Source organism: Schistocerca nitens, chromosome 3, assembly GCF_023898315.1.
Source record: "Schistocerca nitens isolate TAMUIC-IGC-003100 chromosome 3, iqSchNite1.1, whole genome shotgun sequence".
Taxonomy (NCBI): domain Eukaryota; kingdom Metazoa; phylum Arthropoda; class Insecta; order Orthoptera; family Acrididae; genus Schistocerca; species Schistocerca nitens.
Genome location: NC_064616.1, coordinates 890,692,929 through 890,714,026, shown reverse-complemented (window position 1 = coordinate 890,714,026; position 21,098 = coordinate 890,692,929). Strand labels below are relative to the sequence as shown.

The window sequence follows — 21,098 nt, the reverse complement described above, 5'->3', positions numbered from 1 at the left end:
AGGATTAAGAATATCTCCAAACCATAACTGAAACAACTGTAGTTTGGATCAGTATATGCTTTCTTGAACCACGGAATAACATTGTGGGAGCAGGACCTGCCAAATTAATATTAAAAAGGGTTTTATACTGCAGGAGGGCCTTTATGATCATAGTGAAAGTAAAATTAGAAACATCTTGCAAAATCCTTTTCACTAGCTTTAATATTCTCAGAGTTTATGGCATGTATATGCTATATATTATAATGTTAGTGGATAGAGACACTGAGGTAACAAACACAAACACGGATTCACAGCTAAGATAGGTGGAAATTAGTTTTTCATGTGGTTAACATAAGATTGACATTAGCAGCAAAAATTCCTTATGCTAAAGGAGTGTTTCTACATACTTTGCTACGAGTGTTGACTGGAGATACTTAAATGGCAACTTAAACTGTAACTTATCCTTGAATGTCCACATAACTTTGAATGTCCACATAACTTTGAATGTCCACATAACTTTGAATTAACATGAATAATATACATTTTATAACAATCCTGTCATCGTGATAAATTTAGTACTAAAATGCATATAAAAACTGTTACACAATTGAGTGATTTATTGTCATTCAAACTACATTACAGCGCAAAAGAGAGAGAGAGAGAGAGAGAGAGAGAGAGAGAGAGAGAGAGAGACCCAGTTATCAATACACTTCGTACAGGCCATTTTGAGAATGCACAATTAGTTTTTGAAGTTCATCTTTTTATCTAACTCTTCAGGTAAAAGTTTAAACTTCTGAGTTCACCAAAGCCTTAACAGCATTATAATACTATAATGGCGTTGTACACAGCAATACTACAGTGCTGTATCAACAAATTTCTAAGTAGATATTTATTTTCATATCTTTCAACAACACAGCACAGTGGTTGACAGGAAACAAGCTAATCATTAATCTGATGAAGGTAGTGTATAGCATGTAGTACATCTTAGAAACTTGTGCATTATAAATATTTTCTAGCTCATAAACATGGTCTGTCCTACAGTAAAAGTACACAAATATGATCAAAATGCAATTTACAGACTTATATAATCGTAACAGCTGTTTTTTCACTGTTTTTCATGTTTCAAACAATCACAAGATGCTTTCCTATTATTAATTTTTTAGAATGTTTCTCGTGGAGAAAATCACTGGTCTTGATTACATTTTCAAAATTGAATTAAGAATAGTCTTAACTGTCTAGACAGTTTTTAATTCAGTTTTAAAGCTTATCTATTAGCTGATGGATTTATAGTCAGAAAATATAACTGAAGTCCAAGGAGCTTCCCATATTCTCAGTAACTTTCTTGTATTAAGAAAACACCCAAAAATAACTGCGTTTATAAAAACTTCATGCAAAAAGTTATGTATATAACTATCTAGCACTCTTTTTACAGGTTATTAAAAAATACAGATGATCATTTGTAGATAACTGCACTTAACATACTACAGACTATTGAAGTGGGGGGGGGGGGGGGGGGGGGGAACTGGCTCATGCCTATAGAACTAGATTTAGATACTTACTATATCAACTGTGAACTAAGGTAGTATTCACAGTGCTTTCAATAAAATGACACCTTTGGCAACATGCAAGACAGAGAAATATATTTATTCATTGTATAATATTTGTAACATTTTTACAAGTTGGTCCACTTATGAAAGCCCATCAATTTAATATATTGCAATTACGAAGACTGCAAGCTTCAATACTTTATATATTTTAACTGTAATACTCTTTTGAAAAGCTGGAGAAAGACAGCAACTTTTCTTAAACTTTAGTATTTTGAAACAGTAACTCTTAAATTTTCAAATACATATAGTAACTTGTCAAAACCATTTGTTCCGAGTTTCTCTCAGCAAATGGTGAGATTAGAATCTTATGAAATTTATCCTTTGAATTAAAATCACACTAGTATCTGTAAGATACTTATACCACTGGCATCAAAACAATAAATATACTATAAAAAGTAAATTGCTCTTGCAAAGTAATGCATAGAAAACATCTTTATATAACACAGCAAATAGTCCTTAACAATATTTTTTCTCACAGCCCAAGCATTCTCTGTAGTTACAAACAGAAGTAGTAACTGCAGAACAATGAACACAGACTATTTCCTGAGCAAAATGATAAATTGTGCAACATAAAGCTTAAATTTTCATCTTTTACCTACATTATTTTTGGTAAGGAAAATAGCGAGGCAAAAGCTCACATTTCTTCTCTAGATAAATAACAGACATCACAAGTACAATAAAGGAACTTTCACCAAATGCAGTGCAGGTACAGATATATACAACAGTAAAAATATCATTCCACAGAAAACAATCATTTTCATTCCCAGTGGCCAATTAACAAATACTGCAAAATATACTAAGGAAGAGAGATTCATTATGTGCAGTGACTAAACTGCAAAATGAGTTACAGTGCAAAAATTGCAAAAAATTCTGTGATTCTTTTAAAAAACTACACACACCCAAGCATGTATGACAGTCATGCCAGGCGTAGATCCTAGTTAGTGATGTTGCAGTACTGCATGATGTGGCCATGGCTACAGGATGCTGCCGAATGGAAGTTTGTTATCAGAGATGCAAATCCTGCAACAGCACATAATGATCCCGCAAGTGCTAAAGCTATAGCAGGAGCTTTTTCATAAGCAAGATATCCACCTTCTTCTAGCTTCAGGTATATTATTGCTGGCAACACATATGCCATTGGTACAGCAGCCAAAATACCCTATGGAGAGAAAATATATAAATATTAATGGTATAGTCACAATGTTTCTAATAACAATGTAAACAATGATTTGTTACTTTTCTATTAACACATTGGGCTTGAAAAAAAAATTATATCCACTTAGTCTTCAAATTGATAGAATTATTCTCATGTTTGTTGAAATTCATCCAGAAACAATTTTATAATCTGTCATTTGCAGACATTTTATAAAGACCAGCAAAAGTTTTGCATCAGTTGTCATAAAGGGATGAAATCACCAAAAACATCTATATGTACAGAAGCAATTTCAGCTAGGAAATTTATGCATACTGCAGAGAGTAAGCCTTGCCTTCTTAGAATCCACCAAACACTTGTGCCATATTTAGCCTGTCCATTTTTGCACAGGCAACAGCTGATCCACATATATATTTTCATTTCTTGAACTTTGTGTTACTGGCTGCTTCCTAGCAACATAATAGACTCTTCCCAAGACAAGTAGTTAATAAAAACAAAAGACATCTCATTTCTTTAGCAGTACTTGTCAGTGCTACAAGAAGCAGATGAACCTCTAGGTCCTCTGTGGCTTAATATCATCCAGGTTATTCCCACTATCAGCCAAAGAGACTGAAATGGGATTACTACCATGCAATTGTTATTTGTATTTGGTTTCAAGTTAGTTCTCCAGGCCTTAGTAAAGTCTTCATGTAAAAAGGTTTTTTCAAACAAACAATACACCATCGTCTAAACCAAGAACAACCAGGCTTAACTTCTAGCTGTCTCTCACCATGTGTGTGTGAGGTTCAAATCCAGAGGGCCAGATTGATACTCAATGATTTAGTGTTTGAAGAAATGTTGGTACGGTATTTTCACCCAGGGACAAAATGGCACTCACGTATTTACATCATAGCTGAAGACAATTTGTTAAACAGTGGGCTGCCGATGTTACTGCAAGTGGACACACTATCATAGTCACACTCCAAAAAATTTTGTAGTAACCACAGGTGAGATGGTTAAGTATACCTTACTATACTTACAAAAACAATGTAGGAGCCACAGACACCCTTGGATTTTTGCCATCATGCAATTCTCTTGCTCATAGGATGACAATGAGCCCACAGAAGGAGATCTGTATGCCTAAACAATACTCCTGAGCAACCTATCCAAGTGAGGATACAGGGGAGGCTCCTGTGCTAAGGTTCTAAAGAATATATAATTTTCAATGTGATAGGGTCTGCAGCTATGATGAATCATCTGAAAAAAATTTCGTGATGCCTTTCTGAAGAATATTTTTAAGATGACATTTAACCAAATTTCTGGGTAGAAAAACATTAAGTTCTTAAGCTTTCAATACCCCTTACAATGAACAGAATCTAATGAAGTGTACTTAAACTAACCAAGTTATTTCTGAATATAATTTACAGTTAAACACTTTTTCACCACACACACACACACACACACACACACACACACACACACACACACACACACACACTTACTGGTCAAATTGCAGGGAAGGCATTAGATGGTTGGAAGCAATGTCATTAACTGTTCATCAACCTCTTTCATACACTGCAGCAACAAGTTTTTTTACCTATTTGTTCAACCAAAGACATAGAACAGAGACATGCACTGATGAACAATATTTGCTATTATGTATACAAAGGGTAAGTACTTTAACACCATCTGAACTGAGGTCTACTCAAGCCACATTGACCAAAATTATGACTGAACACTGGTCAGAAGGAAGCACAAAAAATGTATGCACGAAAGTCAAATTAGTCATGTATGTTTAGTTCAAAATAGGAGATGCTTGCAGCAGGTGCACAAACATGTATACTGGATCGTCTATTAATGGACAACAATTCTCATTATGGATTAAATCCAATTCTGCCATGTCAGGAGAAGTAACAGTTTATGATGATGACAATGATAATGATAAGCGGCTACACGGGTAGTGAGGGCTGTATGGAAGGGGCTGGGTAGTTTTTTTTAGGTTAGAGGGCCTCAGGGAAACACAGAAAGGGCATCCATCGAAAAGGGGACAGGTAAAACACAGTTAGTTGTAGAAATGATCAGTATTATAGTTGTAAATTGTCGTAGCTGTGTTAGGAAAGAACCAGAGCTCCAAGCCCTGATGGAAGGCACTGAAGTTCAAACATTTATAGGTACAGAAAGCTGGCTAAAGCCAGAAGTAAGTTCAGGCGAAATTTTTCCAAACGATCTAACAGTGTTCAGAAAGGATAGTTTAAATACAGTTGGTGGTGGAGTATTTATTGCTGTCAGAAGTAGTTTGCCTTGTAGTGAAATTTAAGTAGATAGTTCCTACAAAATAGTATGCATAGAGGTTATACTTGACAATCGGATTAAACTATTAATTGGTTGGTTTTACCGGCCCCCCAACTCAGATTATATAGTTGCTGAACAGTTCAAAGAAAACTTTAGTCTCATTTCAAATAGGTATGCCACTCATACAGTTATAGTCGGTAATGGCTTCAATCTGCCCTCAATATACTGGAAAAATTATAGATTTAAAGCTGGCAGCAGGCATAAAACGTCGTCTGAAATTGTACTGAATGCTTTCTCAGAAAATGATTTTTAACAATTAGTACATGAGCCCACTCCAAGCGTAAATGGTTACAAAAGTATAATTGAGCTCTTAGCAACAAATAATGTGGGACAAATAGTGAGTATCTTGACGAATACTGGGATTAGCGACCAAAAGGCAGTTGCTGCTAGGCTGAATACCATAAGACCCACAATCATAAAAAAGAAACGCAAGGTATATCTATTTAAGAAAGCTCATAAAAATGCTCTTAACGCCTTTTTAAGAGTGTCTCCATTCCTTCCAATCTGATCATGTAAGTGTAGAAAAGATGTGGAATGATTTCAAAGAGATAGTATTGACAGCAATTGAGAGATATATACCACATAAATTAATAAGTGTTGGTACTGATCCCCCATGGTACACGAAACTGGTCAGATCGCTGTCGCAGAAGCAGTGAAAACAGCATGCCAAATTTAAAACAACGCAAAATCCCAAGACTGGCAAAGTTTTACAGAAGTTCAAAATATAGCGCATACTTCAATGCGAGATGCTTTTAATAATTTCTGTAATGAAACTGTCTCGAAACCTGGCAGAAAACCCAGAGAGATTCTGGTCATTCATATAGCACACCAGTGGCAAGTCACAATCAATACCTTCACTGCATGATAACGACAGTGAAGTCACTGATGACAGTGCTACTAAAGCAGAGTTGTTAAACACTGTTTTCCGAAACTCCTCCACCAAAGATGATCAAGTAAATATTCCTAAATTCCAATCAAGAACAACTGTCAAGATGAGAAACATAGTAGTAGATATCGTCGGTGTCACAAAGCAGCTTAAATCACTTAATAAAAGCAAGGCTTCCAGTCCAGATTGTATACCAGTCAGGTATCTCTCAGAGTATGCTGATACAATAGCTCCATATTCAGCAATTATATACAACCACCCACTCACAGAAAGATCCGTACCCAAAGACTGGAAAATTGCTCAAGTCACACCAATACTCAAAAATCCATTGAGTTATAGGCCCTTATCACTAACATTGGTTTGGAGTAGGGTTTTGGAACACATAGTATATTTGAACGTTATGAAGTACCTCGAAGAAAACTATTTATTGACACACAGTTAGCACAGATTCAGAAAATATCGTTGTTGTGAAACACAACTAGGTCTTTATACTCATGAAGTAGTGAGTGCTATGGACAGGGGATGTGAAACTGATTCCATATTTTTAGATTTCCAGAAGGCTTTCTAAACCGTTCCTCACAAGTGCCTTCTAATCAAACTGCGTGCCTATGGAATATCGCCTCTGTTGTGAGACTGGATTCGTGATTTCCTGTCAGAAAGGTCACAGTTTATAGTAACAGACAGGAAGTCATCGAGTAAAACTGAAGTAATATCTGGCGTTTCCCAAGGAAGTGATATAGGCCCTCTATTGTTCGTGATCTATATTAACGACGTAGGAGACAATCTGAGTAGCCATCTTAGATTGTTTGCAGATGATGCTGTCATTTACCGCCTTATAAAGTCATCAGATGACACAAACAAATTGCAAAATGATTTATATAAGATATCTGTATGGTGCGGGAAGTGGCAAACTGACCCTGAATAAAGGAAAGTGTGAAGTTGTTTACACGAGTACTAAAAGAAACCCGCTAAATTTTGATTACGCAATAAGTCACACAAATCTGAAGGCTTTAAACTCAACTAAATACTTAGGGATTACAATTACAAATAACCTAAATTGGAATGATCACATAGATAATATTGTGGGTGGAGCAAACCAAAGACTGAGTCATTGGCAGAACACTTACAAGGTTCAACAGGCCTACTAAAGAGACTGCTTACACCACGCTTGTCCGCCCTATTCTAGTGCATTGCTGTGTGGTGTGGGATCCGCATCACGTGGGACTGACGGATGACATCGAAAAAGTACAAAGAAGGGCAGCTCGTTTTGTATTATCGCGAAATAGGGGAGATAGTGCCACAGACATGATATGTGAATTGGAGTGGCAATCATTAAAACAAAGGCGTTTTTCTTTGCGACAGGATCTTCTCACGAAATTTCAATCACCAGTTTTCTCCTCAGATTGGGAAAACATTCTGTTGGCAGCCACCTACATACGAAGAAATGATCATGATGAATTAAGAGATCAGGGCTCGCACGGAAAAATTTAAGTGCTCGTTTTTCCTGTGTGCTGTTAAAGAGACAGCTTGAAAGTGGTTCACTGAACCATCTGCCAGGTACTTCACCGTGAATAGCAGAGTGATGATGTAGATGTAGATGGAATAAAATTATTGGTTTTAGCTACGCAATAGCTACCTTCAGACACTATTGTAAAAGAAAGTACATTCTTCACAAGAATAAACCTGATGTAAACATTGCACTGCATGTTCTTCCACGCTAGAACCTCAATGGATTTCCGTTTCACGAGGGACTACAGCCCAGCTTTCTTGAGTACTGTCAAGTATGATAATAAGTTTACGTTTTGTGCTGTGGGTTATGTGCACATGGACTTAGCAATAATGTGGGACAACAGCTTCACCAGCGCATTTAACTAGGACACCACTGGCCAGTCGGCTGGTACAGCTAGCCTGTCATGACGTGGCTAGCTGCAGTTCATACAAAAAAAAGAGACGAGCAGAGGAGCAATACAGCTTTGAATGTCATTGAATTTTCAAGCAGAATGAAATAATACACTGATCTCCCAGAACATGCTCCTTAGACAACTAGACGAAAACTGCAACACATTATCGTTTTCAGCTATCGTAATTAAAAACATGATGAAAATTCCTGACTTAACCACAGGGTTGTTTTTCTGCATAAGCTGTGTGTAACGTAAGGGAGTATTGAAGGACTTCACCGTTTAGTTAAATACTGAAGCTACTGAAGGTATTACGTACAGTCAGTTGTCTGGTAAACTCTTAGCTCCTTCCTTATCCAAATCTGGGAAATACATTTCAGTTATGAAAGTGTCACCTGCTACATTGATAATGAGCATATCAACAAAGCCAACCAGGCTCAGCATTTTCTCCTCTTATGACAAGCCGTTCTATATCCCGCCAGCATTCGGCAGTGACGAGTGAAAAAGCTGCGTGTGTTAATTCCAGTATGACTGGAAGCTTAACAGTCTTGTTACTTCTTGGGCCAAATCCTGCCACTTGGCTCCAGATCAGTTCTGTAGGGTTTATATTGTAATGGTACAGTAGCAAATTTAAAAATTGAGCACTTGTATGATGTGCTCGATGCTGTGAAAATGATTGTTTTTCATGTTTCTTCAATACTTATTTACCTCTGTGGCATAAAACGATGGACATGGTTCAAATAATAACGATTTGGTATTTCATTTTTTACTTAAAAAATTAAATCATCATTATTTTGTAATTTAAACAACTTTTATGAACAGTCTTTCATAAAACTCAATAATTAAGAATTTGTATTTGAAATGAAAACAGGAATTTCGCATCCAGTATGTAATTAGAAACAAGACGACTTGCATTATTCACAAAAGAGATTATGAGTTTTATAACAACGAGATGTAGGTATTTCAAACCGAACGAGGAAAAAAAAAATTATACTAGGGAGATCTGAGCCAACAAATGAATAACCACATTTGGTTCACATCCTATGACACCTTTTTTGTTCAGTTTAGGTTGTTATATTTGTTCGAGATGGAAGTCCCATGACACTTGTTCAAGTTCGTCAATCATCCTTTCACTCAGAATTTTTTGTTTGCTATCAACTGCGCTACACGTTTACTATAAGTTTATTGATCAACTGCAGTATAGAAATCTCTGAGAAAACTTAGAAGCCGATTATCTCCGTAAATTTACGAAAAACATTAAAAACAACCTATTTCTTGCCAGTTTTTAACCGTGTTTCACTACGGAACAGAAAGCAGCTTCAGCCATTTTTATTCTGTGCATTAGCTGGGCAACAATCAGAGCACAACGCTGCAAAGGCTGTGACTGTACACAATTTTTTAAATAAAAACTATGTAACTGAAGTGTAATTAAGAAAAATGTTGATGGCTGTTAATATATTTGATATCAAAGTTTGATGTAATATAACTTAGTAACAAGATATCTTATACATAAGTAGGAGCTACTTCCAAGAGCTTAACAACACCAGTGTACGTGTGCTACGGCTTCTGACCAATCATCGCGTTTATGTTTGTTTACATAAGGTTTATTCTTATGATGAATGGATTATAGCTAATACATCAAGAGCTTAAAAACAAGGGAATTGTTACAACAAAAACACAATATACCTCTCATTCTGCTGCACTACAAAAGGTCGTAACATGTAAAAATAACAATAAACAAAACTGAAAAAATGGCTCTGAGCACTATGGGACTCAACATCTTAGGTCATAAGTCCCCTAGAACTTAGAACTACTTAAACCTAACTAACCTAAGGACATCACACACACCCATGCCCGAGGCGGGATTCGAACCCGCGACCGTAGCAGTCCCGCGGCTAAAAACAAAACTGACATGCAGACTGCAATCAGTTACATATAGGATGCAAAGCAACCTGAGAGGTGGTCAATCCATGGATAATGCACAAATAAATAAACAAAGGAAATTCAGTACGGTTCTTTAAAATATCTGTTGTATATAAGAAAGTAAGATCTTCTTAAAAAATTAAGTTTAATCATATGAAAAATGTATTAGTTTTCTGACAGTTTAAATTTGTCATAGTTAATCAAAATGTTCTAAAAATAAAAATGGATTACAGAAATCATTCTAAAATTGAATACATTTTGAGGGCATTAAAAACATTCTTATAGAGAAAAAAGACAGAATAATCTTAGAGAACATGCATACTGCCCTGTTTCTCATATTCTAGTTCATATTTTGATTAGGACAGAAGTAATAGAAATGAAAATGAAAGGGAACAGACAAAGTAATGAAATGAAGTAAATTACAAAAGTATTTCAATAAAATAACAGATAGAATAATTTATAGTGGGAAGGTAGTGAAGAGCACCTGCCATCACGAGATGGCACAGGTTACTCCTAGTTGCGTGACAATTCTTTTGCTACAGTTCTTGTTGTGCTATTCTAGGGAGTTGACATTCCTGCAGGGAGCAGTGCACTGGCCCATGTGCCATTCATTTACAAAGCTCTGTAGGTGATAGCGGCACTGTTGGTATCTGCAAGCCTTCGACGGTGCACGATAGAACTTCTTGCTAGGAACTCAAATGTCAGGAAATAAGTTCCTCAGAGATTTTGAAATAAAATGTTTGTTGAAGAAAATTTGTTCATTAAGAATAGGATCAAGGTGCTCTTTCTTCCCACCAAAAATTTCTAGTTCCTCCACAATTTTGAGGTATCTACTTTTGGGATCAGCTTGCAAAATCTTCACATTATTTGTTATGTCAGTTTACATGTGTCTCATTTTTTAAATGATCACAAAAAGCTGTCAGAAGACTAATACACTTTTCACATGATTAACCTCGCCCGCTTTTTTTTTAACCTCGCCCGCTTTTTTTTTAACCTCGCCCGCTTTTTTTTTAACCTCGCCCGCTTTTTTTTTAACCTCGCCCGCTTTTTTTTTAACCTCGCCCGCTTTTTTTTTAACCTCGCCCGCCCGCTTTTTTTTTAACCTCGCCCGCCCGCTTTTTTTTAACCTCGCTCGCCCGCTTTTTTTTAACCTCGCTCGCCCGCTTTTTTTTTAACCTCGCTCGCCCGCTTTTTTTTTAACCTCGCTCGCCCGCTTTTTTTTTAACCTCGCTCGCCCGCTTTTTTTTTAACCTCGCTCGCCCGCTTTTTTTTTAACCTCGCCCGCGCTTTTTTTTAACCTCGCCCGCGCTTTTTTTTAACCTCGCCCGCGCTTTTTTTTAACCTCGCCCGCGCTTTTTTTAACCTCGCTCGCTTTTTTTTAACCTCGCTCGCTTTTTTTTAACCTCGCTCGCTTTTTTTTTAACCTTGCTCTCTCATCTGCAACAGAGAATATTTTAAAGAACTGTACCAAATTCTCTTTTCATTACTTTGTATGTTTATTTGTACATTATGCAAGCATCGACCACGTCCAGGATCACTTTGCCTCCTACACAGGACTGACAGAAGCATGCATGGCAGCTTTGACTTGCCATCTTTACAAGTCGTTGCAGTGTAACAGAAAGTATTATAACTTCTGCCATTTCTTTTCAATCTCTTAATGTAGTAGCTAGTAATGTACTTTCTTGTACTTCTATAGTAGAGTACAAAGATAGTTATTGCATAGTCAAATTTGGTAATTCTATTCAAAATGCTGTGGGATAAAGACAAAAGTTAAATACAGCATGATTGCTCTCCAGATGGTCATTTTATGCCAAATTCTGTTCACATTGAAGTAAATGACATTTGTGTACTCTGAAGTTTGCAAACTGAAGTATTAACAATAAGGTATCAGATGTTCGTGGCTTATTTGGCACTAGAGAAAATTCTGGTACGGGGGACTGTGATTTCATGAATATTAAGTGAACAGTTGGAAGAGGCCTCATCTGAAAAATGTTATGATAGTGGAACAGCAAAGTTAGCAGTCTCACTCTGCACATGTATGTCATACTAACGTTAAGTCAAATGGGAGGTACAAATTACATCCAGAAATCACTGCAAACAACACTATTACATAATTTTTCTGAAATATTTGTACAAATAGCTTCAGTTTAGGGAAAACATAAGGAAATATCAATAATAACACGAATATTTTTTAAATTGATTACTAAAAGATTATATATATTAGTGCGACATTGTTGCTGCTGATACAACATACTGGGTAAAACAACACTAATTTCTGTCACCTGGGATATTCATAAGTATCCTGTCACCTGGGATATTCACAAGTATCCTGACACTTTGCTACAACTGAAATGTTATGAAATTATATGTGCATAAAAGGACATTCATCTCATATTCAACAAAAAGAATATGGAAAGTTGTGCTAAATATGGAGACAGATTAGAGTTTACTGACCGGGAAGATGGAGGGAATAGAACCACAATGAGATCAGTTTTTGGCTCACTACTGTTCAAGGACAATTTTTTTATTAATTAAGCAACAACAGAGAAACATTTGCGATGACAGACCTAACACCTAAATGACAATTGAGGAAATCTTACACTGTTCTCACAAAGCTTCATTAAGTCTTTTTTTCTAAAATTCTCTCACCATTAATTTGGAAGCTACCGTCCTCTGGGTCTCTATAATATTGAAAACATCAGAGATAATAAATTTTGTACTTTGCTAACAGTCAGTAGAGAGTAAGATTATAATTTTCTTTATGCAAATAAAGATTGAATTACAAATGAGGTGTGTGTGTGTGTGTGTGTGTGTGTGTGTGTGTGTGTGTGTGTGTGTGTGTGTGTGCGCGCGAGCGCGCGCGCATGTATGTATGTAATAGGGGGCAGGGGAGTGAGTAGATAGAAATTATTTGGAGTTTTTGAAGGAAATATACTTTCAATTTATCTTGCTTTTGTAAGTCCAACACAGAAGCACAAAAGGCAGTTTATATATTGTGTGATCATTACTGTGATATGTTACTCTAATAAGCTGACTGATTATAATTCCATCTAACATTTATGTGCCTTCTTTAACTCTTATTAAATTAACTTTATGGATTCTGCCTTTTCTGTTCTTTTAGTTTTGATGACGAGTGCTCAGTAGCTGAAACTGGTGAACTTTATTACTAATTTCTATAAGCAACATAATTTCAACATAAAATTTGTGAGTATTAAATTATATATTCATCATGGGATGACGAAGGCAACTGATATCACATTTAATATGCAACGGGGGGGGGGGGGGGGGGGGGGGAGCCGGAGGATGGAGAGGGGGGGGAGGACGGAGAGGGGGGGGAGGACGGAGAGGGGGGGGAGGACGGAGAGGGGGGGAGGACGGAGAGGGGGGGGAGGACGGAGAGGGGGAGGGGTGAGGGGGGAAGGACGGAGAGGGGGAGGGGTGAGGGGGGGAGGACGGAGAGGGGGAGGGGGGAGGACGGAGAGGGGGAGGGGTGAGGGGGGGAGGACGGAGAGGGGGAGGGGTGAGGGGGGGAGGACGGAGAGGGGGAGGGGTGAGGGGGGGAGGACGGAGAGGGGGAGGGGAGAGGGGGAGGGGTGAGGGGGGGAGGACGGAGAGGGGGAGGGGAGAGGGGGAGGGGTGAGGGGGGGAGGACGGAGAGGGGGAGGGGAGAGGGGGAGGGGTGAGGGGGGGAGGACGGAGAGGGGGAGGGGGGGAGGACGGAGAGGGGGAGGGGAGAGGGGGAGGGGTGAGGGGGGGAGGACGGAGAGGGGGAGGGGGGGAGGACGGAGAGGGGGAGGGGGGAGGACGGAGAGGGGGAGGGGGGGAGGACGGAGAGGGGGAGGGGGGGAGGACGGAGAGGGGGAGGGGGGGAGGACGGAGAGGGGGAGGGGGGGAGGACGGAGAGGGGGAGGGGGGGAGGACGGAGAGGGGGGAGGGGGGGAGGACGGAGAGGGGGGAGGGGGGGAGGACGGAGAGGGGGGAGGGGGGGAGGACGGAGAGGGGGGAGGGGGGGAGGACGGAGAGGGGGGAGGGGGGGAGGGCGGAGAGGGGGGAGGGGGGGAGGGCGGAGAGGGGGGAGGGGGGGAGGGCGGAGAGGGGGGAGGGGGGGAGGGCGGAGAGGGGGGAGGGGGGGAGGGCGGAGAGGGGGGAGGGGGGGAGGGCGGAGAGGGGGGAGGGGGGGAGGGCGGAGAGGGGGGAGGGGGGGAGGGCGGAGAGGGGGGAGGGGGGGAGGGCGGAGAGGGGGGAGGGGGGGAGGGCGGAGAGGGGGGAGGGGGGGAGGGCGGAGAGGGGGGAGGGGGGGAGGGCGGAGAGGGGGGAGGGGGGGAGGGCGGAGAGGGGGGAGGGGGGGAGGGCGGAGAGGGGGGAGGGGGGGAGGGCGGAGAGGGGGGAGGGGGGGAGGGCGGAGAGGGGGGAGGGGGGAGGGCGGAGAGGGGGGAGGGGGGAGGGCGGAGAGGGGGGAGGGGGGAGGGCGGAGAGGGGGGAGGGGGGAGGGCGGAGAGGGGGGAGGGGGGAGGGCGGAGAGGGGGGAGGGGGGAGGGCGGAGAGGGGGGAGGGGGGAGGGCGGAGAGGGGGGAGGGGGGAGGGCGGAGAGGGGGGAGGGGGGAGGGCGGAGAGGGGGGAGGGGGGAGGGCGGAGAGGGGGGAGGGGGGAGGGCGGAGAGGGGGGAGGGGGGAGGGCGGAGAGGGGGGAGGGGGGAGGGCGGAGAGGGGGAGGGCGGAGAGGGCGGAGGGCGGAGAGGGGGGAGGGCGGAGAGGGGGGAGGGCGGAGAGGGGGGAGGGCGGAGAGGGGGGAGGGCGGAGAGGGGGGAGGGCGGAGAGGGGGGAGGGCGGAGAGGGGGGAGGGCGGAGAGGGGGGAGGGCGGAGAGGGGGGAGGGCGGAGAGGGGGGAGGGCGGAGAGGGGGGAGGGCGGAGAGGGGGGAGGGCGGAGAGGGGGGAGGGCGGAGAGGGGGGAGGGCGGAGAGGGGGGAGGGCGGAGAGGGGGGAGGGCGGAGAGGGGGGAGGGCGGAGAGGGGGGAGGGCGGAGAGGGGGGAGGGCGGAGAGGGGGGAGGGCGGAGAGGGGGGAGGGCGGAGAGGGGGGAGGGCGGAGAGGGGGGAGGGCGGAGAGGGGGGAGGGCGGAGAGGGGGGAGGGCGGAGAGGGGGGAGGGCGGAGAGGGGGGAGGGCGGAGAGGGGGGAGGGCGGAGAGGGGGGAGGGCGGAGAGGGGGGAGGGCGGAGAGGGGGGAGGGCGGAGAGGGGGGAGGGCGGAGAGGGGGGAGGGCGGAGAGGGGGGAGGGCGGAGAGGGGGGAGGGCGGAGAGGGGGGAGGGCGGAGAGGGGGGAGGGCGGAGAGGGGGGAGGGCGGAGAGGGGGGAGGGCGGAGAGGGGGGAGGGCGGAGAGGGGGGAGGGCGGAGAGGGGGGAGGGCGGAGAGGGGGGAGGGCGGAGAGGGGGGAGGGCGGAGAGGGGGGAGGGCGGAGAGGGGGGAGGGCGGAGAGGGGGGAGGGCGGAGAGGGGGGAGGGCGGAGAGGGGGGAGGACGGAGAGGGGGGAGGACGGAGAGGGGGGAGGACGGAGAGGGGGGAGGACGGAGAGGGGGGAGGACGGAGAGGGGGGAGGACGGAGAGGGGGGAGGACGGAGAGGGGGGAGGACGGAGAGGGGGGAGGACGGAGAGGGGGGAGGACGGAGAGGGGGGAGGACGGAGAGGGGGGAGGACGGAGAGGGGGGAGGACGGAGAGGGGGGAGGACGGAGAGGGGGGAGGACGGAGAGGGGGGAGGACGGAGAGGGGGGAGGACGGAGAGGGGGGAGGACGGAGAGGGGGGAGGACGGAGAGGGGGGAGGACGGAGAGGGGGGAGGACGGAGAGGGGGGAGGACGGAGAGGGGGGAGGACGGAGAGGGGGGAGGACGGAGAGGGGGGAGGACGGAGAGGGGGGAGGACGGAGAGGGGGGAGGACGGAGAGGGGGAGGACGGAGAGGGGGGAGGACGGAGAGGGGGGAGGACGGAGAGGGGGGAGGACGGAGAGGGGGGAGGACGGAGAGGGGGGAGGACGGAGAGGGGGGAGGACGGAGAGGGGGGAGGACGGAGAGGGGGGAGGACGGAGAGGGGGGAGGACGGAGAGGGGGGAGGACGGAGAGGGGGGAGGACGGAGAGGGGGGAGGACGGAGAGGGGGGAGGACGGAGAGGGGGGAGGACGGAGAGGGGGGAGGACGGAGAGGGGGGAGGACGGAGAGGGGGGAGGACGGAGAGGGGGGAGGACGGAGAGGGGGGAGGACGGAGAGGGGGGAGGACGGAGAGGGGGGAGGACGGAGAGGGGGGAGGACGGAGAGGGGGGAGGACGGAGAGGGGGGAGGACGGAGAGGGGGGAGGACGGAGAGGGGGGAGGACGGAGAGGGGGGAGGACGGAGAGGGGGGAGGACGGAGAGGGGGGAGGACGGAGAGGGGGGAGGACGGAGAGGGGGGAGGACGGAGAGGGGGGGATGGATGAAGAGGGGGGGATGGATGAAGAGGGGGGGATGGATGAAGAGGGGGGGATGGATGAAGAGGGGGGGATGGATGAAGAGGGGGGGATGGATGAAGAGGGGGGGATGGATGAAGAGGGGGGGATGGATGAAGAGGGGGGGATGGATGAAGAGGGGGGGATGGATGAAGAGGGGGGGAAGGATGAAGAGGGGGGAAGGATGAAGAGGGGGGGAAGGATGAAGAGGGGGGAAGGATGAAGAGGGGGGGAAGGATGAAGAGGGGGGGAAGGATGAAGAGGGGGGGAAGGATGAAGAGGGGGGGAAGGATGAAGAGGGGGGGGAGGAGGGAGCTATGTTATGTTCACAAATTTCATCGATGTGGAATACTGCCACACATCTTTGCACAAGGTACAGTTACGGCACAGCAGTATTGCAGGTAAATTATTCTATATCATGTGTCTGTTTAGGGGTACACTATGTCACAGCTTTCTGTTCATGGAAGATAATGCCTGCCCACACAGAACTGTTGGTGTGTCCGACACTGGAAAGTGGAGATAGTGAACTTATATAATCATCTGCGTACTCTCCAGACTTTTTTCTCAATGAACACTCAACACTCACTCTTCCAACTGTACAAGAACTGGAAACAATTTTGAGAGAGGAGTGAGGTAATATTCTGAAGGCATTAACAGCTTGGTAGCCAGCATGAACAACAGGTACAAAATGTGTTTTAGTGTTCAAGGGGGGGCATATTCCTTACTGAGCATCTAATGTCAACTTTTATATTGGGGGTCTGAACTGTGTCAAACATGAATGATTATGTCTATTATCCTGTTATCACCACATGTTTAAATCTGCACCATTTTCATTACGAAGATACCACTCCACCTCTTATTACACATGTACTGTTTTCAAGTCATTTACTATTGCCTGCGATTACTGCTGTCCAACACACACACACACACACACACACACACACACACACACACACACACACACACACACAGAGAGAGAGAGAGAGAGAGAGAGAGAGAGAGAGAGAGAGAGAGAGAGAGAGAGAGAGAGAGAGAGTGAGTGTGAGTGTGTTTAATAGCTGTCAAGCAGGGTACTTCAGTTCCACTCATTTCAGTATCATGACCTGTTTTGTAATTTCCACATTTACTCATCTATAACTGATAGCTCATACATTCTGTCATCTTTTCTGTCTGCAGTGTCACCACTTTCTCCTTCTCATTGACAAATTTTATGTTAATAGCATGCCGTCATGTCTGACTGCAAAGGTATTTTCTTCAATCACTTTTAATGCTTGCACTGTCTGGTAACAATGTGCAATATTTTAAGCTGGAGTGTGACTGTACTTAGTCATGTGGCTAAATCAGTTGCTGTTACTGCCAGATCTTCAATCTGCTTTTCTGGGTAAGACCAAATTTTTTTGAGGTGGTAAATGAAATATTTTTATTGAAATATTTGGTACTTGTGCAATACTTTGTAAACATGCCTTCAAAGATCTGGGAATGTTAAGTTTCATAGTGCACATGTATCTAGTGAAATTTATAGTAAAAATAGAAATCCACTGGTCAAAAATGAATAATGATGCTCATTATCATACTGGATGAAAACAACCATTATTCTTAATCAAAATTTGTTAACTTGAGAAATGGCAAGCTACGCAACAACATACATTTAATACAATGATGGAAAAAATACTTTCTCACAAACTTATAAACAATAAACTTACTAATGTTATTATCTTTAAGTAATTTTTGTTGCAGTACATGGTTGGCATGTTCCTATGTGCAGAACTTAATTATGTTAAATTGTGTGCAAACTGACTATCCCATAAAATTACAATGATTCAGGTAGATGATCTGCAAAACATATGCATAACAGACTTAGTTGTTGGCTGGTTGGCTCTGAGCACTATGCGACTTAACTTCTGAGGTCGTCAGTTGCCTGAGACTTAGTTGTTATAAACGATTCAGATTACCGTAATTCATTGAATTATTACCCAGCATATCAGACACACATTATCAACTCTCTGCACTGAATACATTGTAAAAATGTTGGATTGCCAATTTAATTTCTTCAAGCCTTAACCCAATCCCCTTGTGCCATGTGAATTTTCTTATATTTACTGGAGAGCTTTCTTCCAAAAAATATTTAAAAATTTATATCTAAGTTTGCTTTGGAAAAATGTTATGAGTACTTCAATGAAAACTGCATATAAAATAAAAGACCAGAACATATTTATGGCTTCGGCCCGTATTTTCACGTTACACATTTTATGTTTAAAGGGCCCTGTTGACACTAACAAAGATGTATTTTCTTCCATGCTGCACCAAAGAAGTTATCCTACAAACCATTCCCCACCAAAACTTATACATAAATTGGAAATGGTAAAATAATTTTCCAGTAGTTACAAAATTTCTTTGCTATTACTAATATTACAGTAAGATAGTTTAAACGTTTTTAAATTCCTCCAGACAGAAGTACGCTTTCCAGATGCACGTAACCGACATCCACAGTGACATTTCTCCAGTTACAGTGGACTTGCACATCCATATTCACCATTTTAAAACAAACTCTTGTCAAAAGCACACTTGACCTGTCCAAGTGGATATTAAATATTTCAGGTCAAGCAGCCCACAGTGGATGCAAATAGGCTACTGCTCATATGTGACACATTCAATTTGAATTTACACTAGACTCCACACTGCTCTTTGTTATGGCACCATGACTGACGAAGTCAATTGTACCAGCAGTATGTAAACTATAGTACCATGCAACTAACTATCTATTGTATTGTACAGTAACAGTCTTTCTTCGTAAATATAAATGTATGTGACAGGAATAATTGTTCGCAGAATCTGGAGGACAGGGAGTAGGGACTGGAGACTGTCCACCTCTTCACATACTTCAGTCCCCCCTTTTGTTTCTGTCAAACTCCATGTGGTTAAATATATGTGGTGGAAGCAGCAAAGAATGTGCCAAATTGTACATTCTGACTTTCTGTATAAATATGGTATTTTTCTTCCAATGTCTTTGCCTTGCATTACAAAAGGATTCTGTAACACCGTCACAGTGCTCTCCAATAGTGATAATGAAATTGTTACTGAATTTCATCTTGTTTCTCAAACAAATCAGCAATTCTAATTCAAGTGAGCCATGTCAAATCTGCAAATATGGAGCATGGCATTTCTCCACATAGTTAATTACATTACACTAATTTTATATGCCTATTCTTTATCATTATTCTGCAGTAAAGCCTTTAATAATAACTTCTGGTTGTACAAGGTTGTTGACAAACATTCTCATAGGACCAATGAATTTTTCCATGAGATAATTGTGTATGTTTTTAATAATAGTTGCCATGTTGCCTTGAAATCAAGAATTTATTTAACACTACGATTACTGGGTTCTACACATTACACTCTACGAAATATAGCACACCTAGTGTAAGCACAAATTCTCTAAGAGACATCATATTCAATGCCAAAAGAAAGTAGTATTCATTGCTCTCAAAGTACTACTATTCCCAATGATTTTAAATATGTACTTTAATTCAGTTCTTTAATGCCAACTTCTAAAAAACATTTTAAAAGTGATGTTTAAAAGCCTAGTTGCTTGATGCCTACATCTAATGCTGCTCACAGGTCTCACTATCTGACAAAAGCATTAATCAAATCCTGTATTTGTTTCTTCTGTTTAATGGTCTTCACACTTTGCTCTTCAACAAACTGCCAACTTATGAAGTAGTTGCTAAGACAGAAGCAGGTCACACTGGCTCACAAGTATTATCAGTAAATTATACTGCTTCAGATTCCTTAGCCATCCTACACTAGCATTTGAGTTTCAGTTTCCCCCTCTGATATAATTCATATTATGGTACTACAGTTGACAGTCATCCTAAGGTAGGATTATTAGACATGGAGACCACATGTGATGTTTGAGAATCAGTATAGGTTGGTAAACCATATCACATTTACAAATTTTCAGTTTGTAACAACATGATCAACAAAACGGAAGTGGTGCACTGATTCTAATGATACATGCTTTAATCAAAGAATTATTTGGCCTGCTTTAACCTCTAACACAGTATTTGTCCACACCCTTACAGGCTATGTCACACCAATTATCTTTCACACAATACCAAAAAGAATATTTGTAGCTGAGAATCTTAAACATTTAAGTTAAAGTATAACAACATAATATTTTATTCACAAAGAATTTTTTTCATACTTACATTAAGTTCCAAGACAATGCCCAAACAATCAGTTGTCAAAGACAGTAGATATGTAGAAAAAATAAGGCTGATTGTTAAGCCATAGTGCACTGCTTTTGGATAATCTAGGCACAAACTGTATGCTGACATTATGTTTTGAATGACATCTCTTGTTACGAGAAATTCTATTGGATATGTAAGAAGGATGGTGAAACAGAACATAACTCTTGCAACATTTATTAATGCATCATCCCAGCAGTAATTTTCAAGCAAATCACCTAAAAAAAAGTTGAATGTTGTTCAGCATTGAGTCATCAGGAGTTTAAAAATCTAACTTCAGAGTATACATACACAACACAGACATTTTTTAACAGCGATTACCTTGTGAAAACTGCTTAAATGTTGCATATCCAGCAATTCCAAACAACAGTGTGACTATGTAGGATGTTGTAACAGATATGTGAGTTACTTTGTTCCAAAGCTGCTGGTTACCATCCTTAATTGAACCGTACACCAAGAAAGTGTTGTGGTGGCACATGAATGCTGCAAAGAAACTTTTCTGTACATACTGTCTTAAAAGTTTTTAGCTACTTGTAAAGAGCATTAAATCAGAAACTCTTCATAAGAAAATTTAAACACAAGCAAATTTTACTCAGTGTGCTA

The 21,098-nt window shown here is 42.8% G+C and overlaps 1 protein-coding gene across 1 annotated transcript in view; it reads right to left on the bottom strand.

The window, feature by feature from the left end:
* Positions 1 to 253: 253 nt before the first annotated feature.
* Positions 254 to 21,098, bottom strand: part of LOC126248945 (putative sodium-coupled neutral amino acid transporter 11) — a 65,500-nt gene continuing 44,655 nt past the window's right edge. Inside the window, exons 8-10 of the mRNA XM_049950469.1 lie at positions 20,817 to 20,978; positions 20,457 to 20,713; positions 254 to 2,745 (exon numbers count right to left, since the gene is read on the bottom strand). Of these exons, the coding sequence (XP_049806426.1) occupies positions 2,521 to 2,745; positions 20,457 to 20,713; positions 20,817 to 20,978 (644 nt within the window). The 3' untranslated portion in view covers positions 254 to 2,520. The remainder of the gene's footprint in view (positions 2,746 to 20,456; positions 20,714 to 20,816; positions 20,979 to 21,098) is intronic.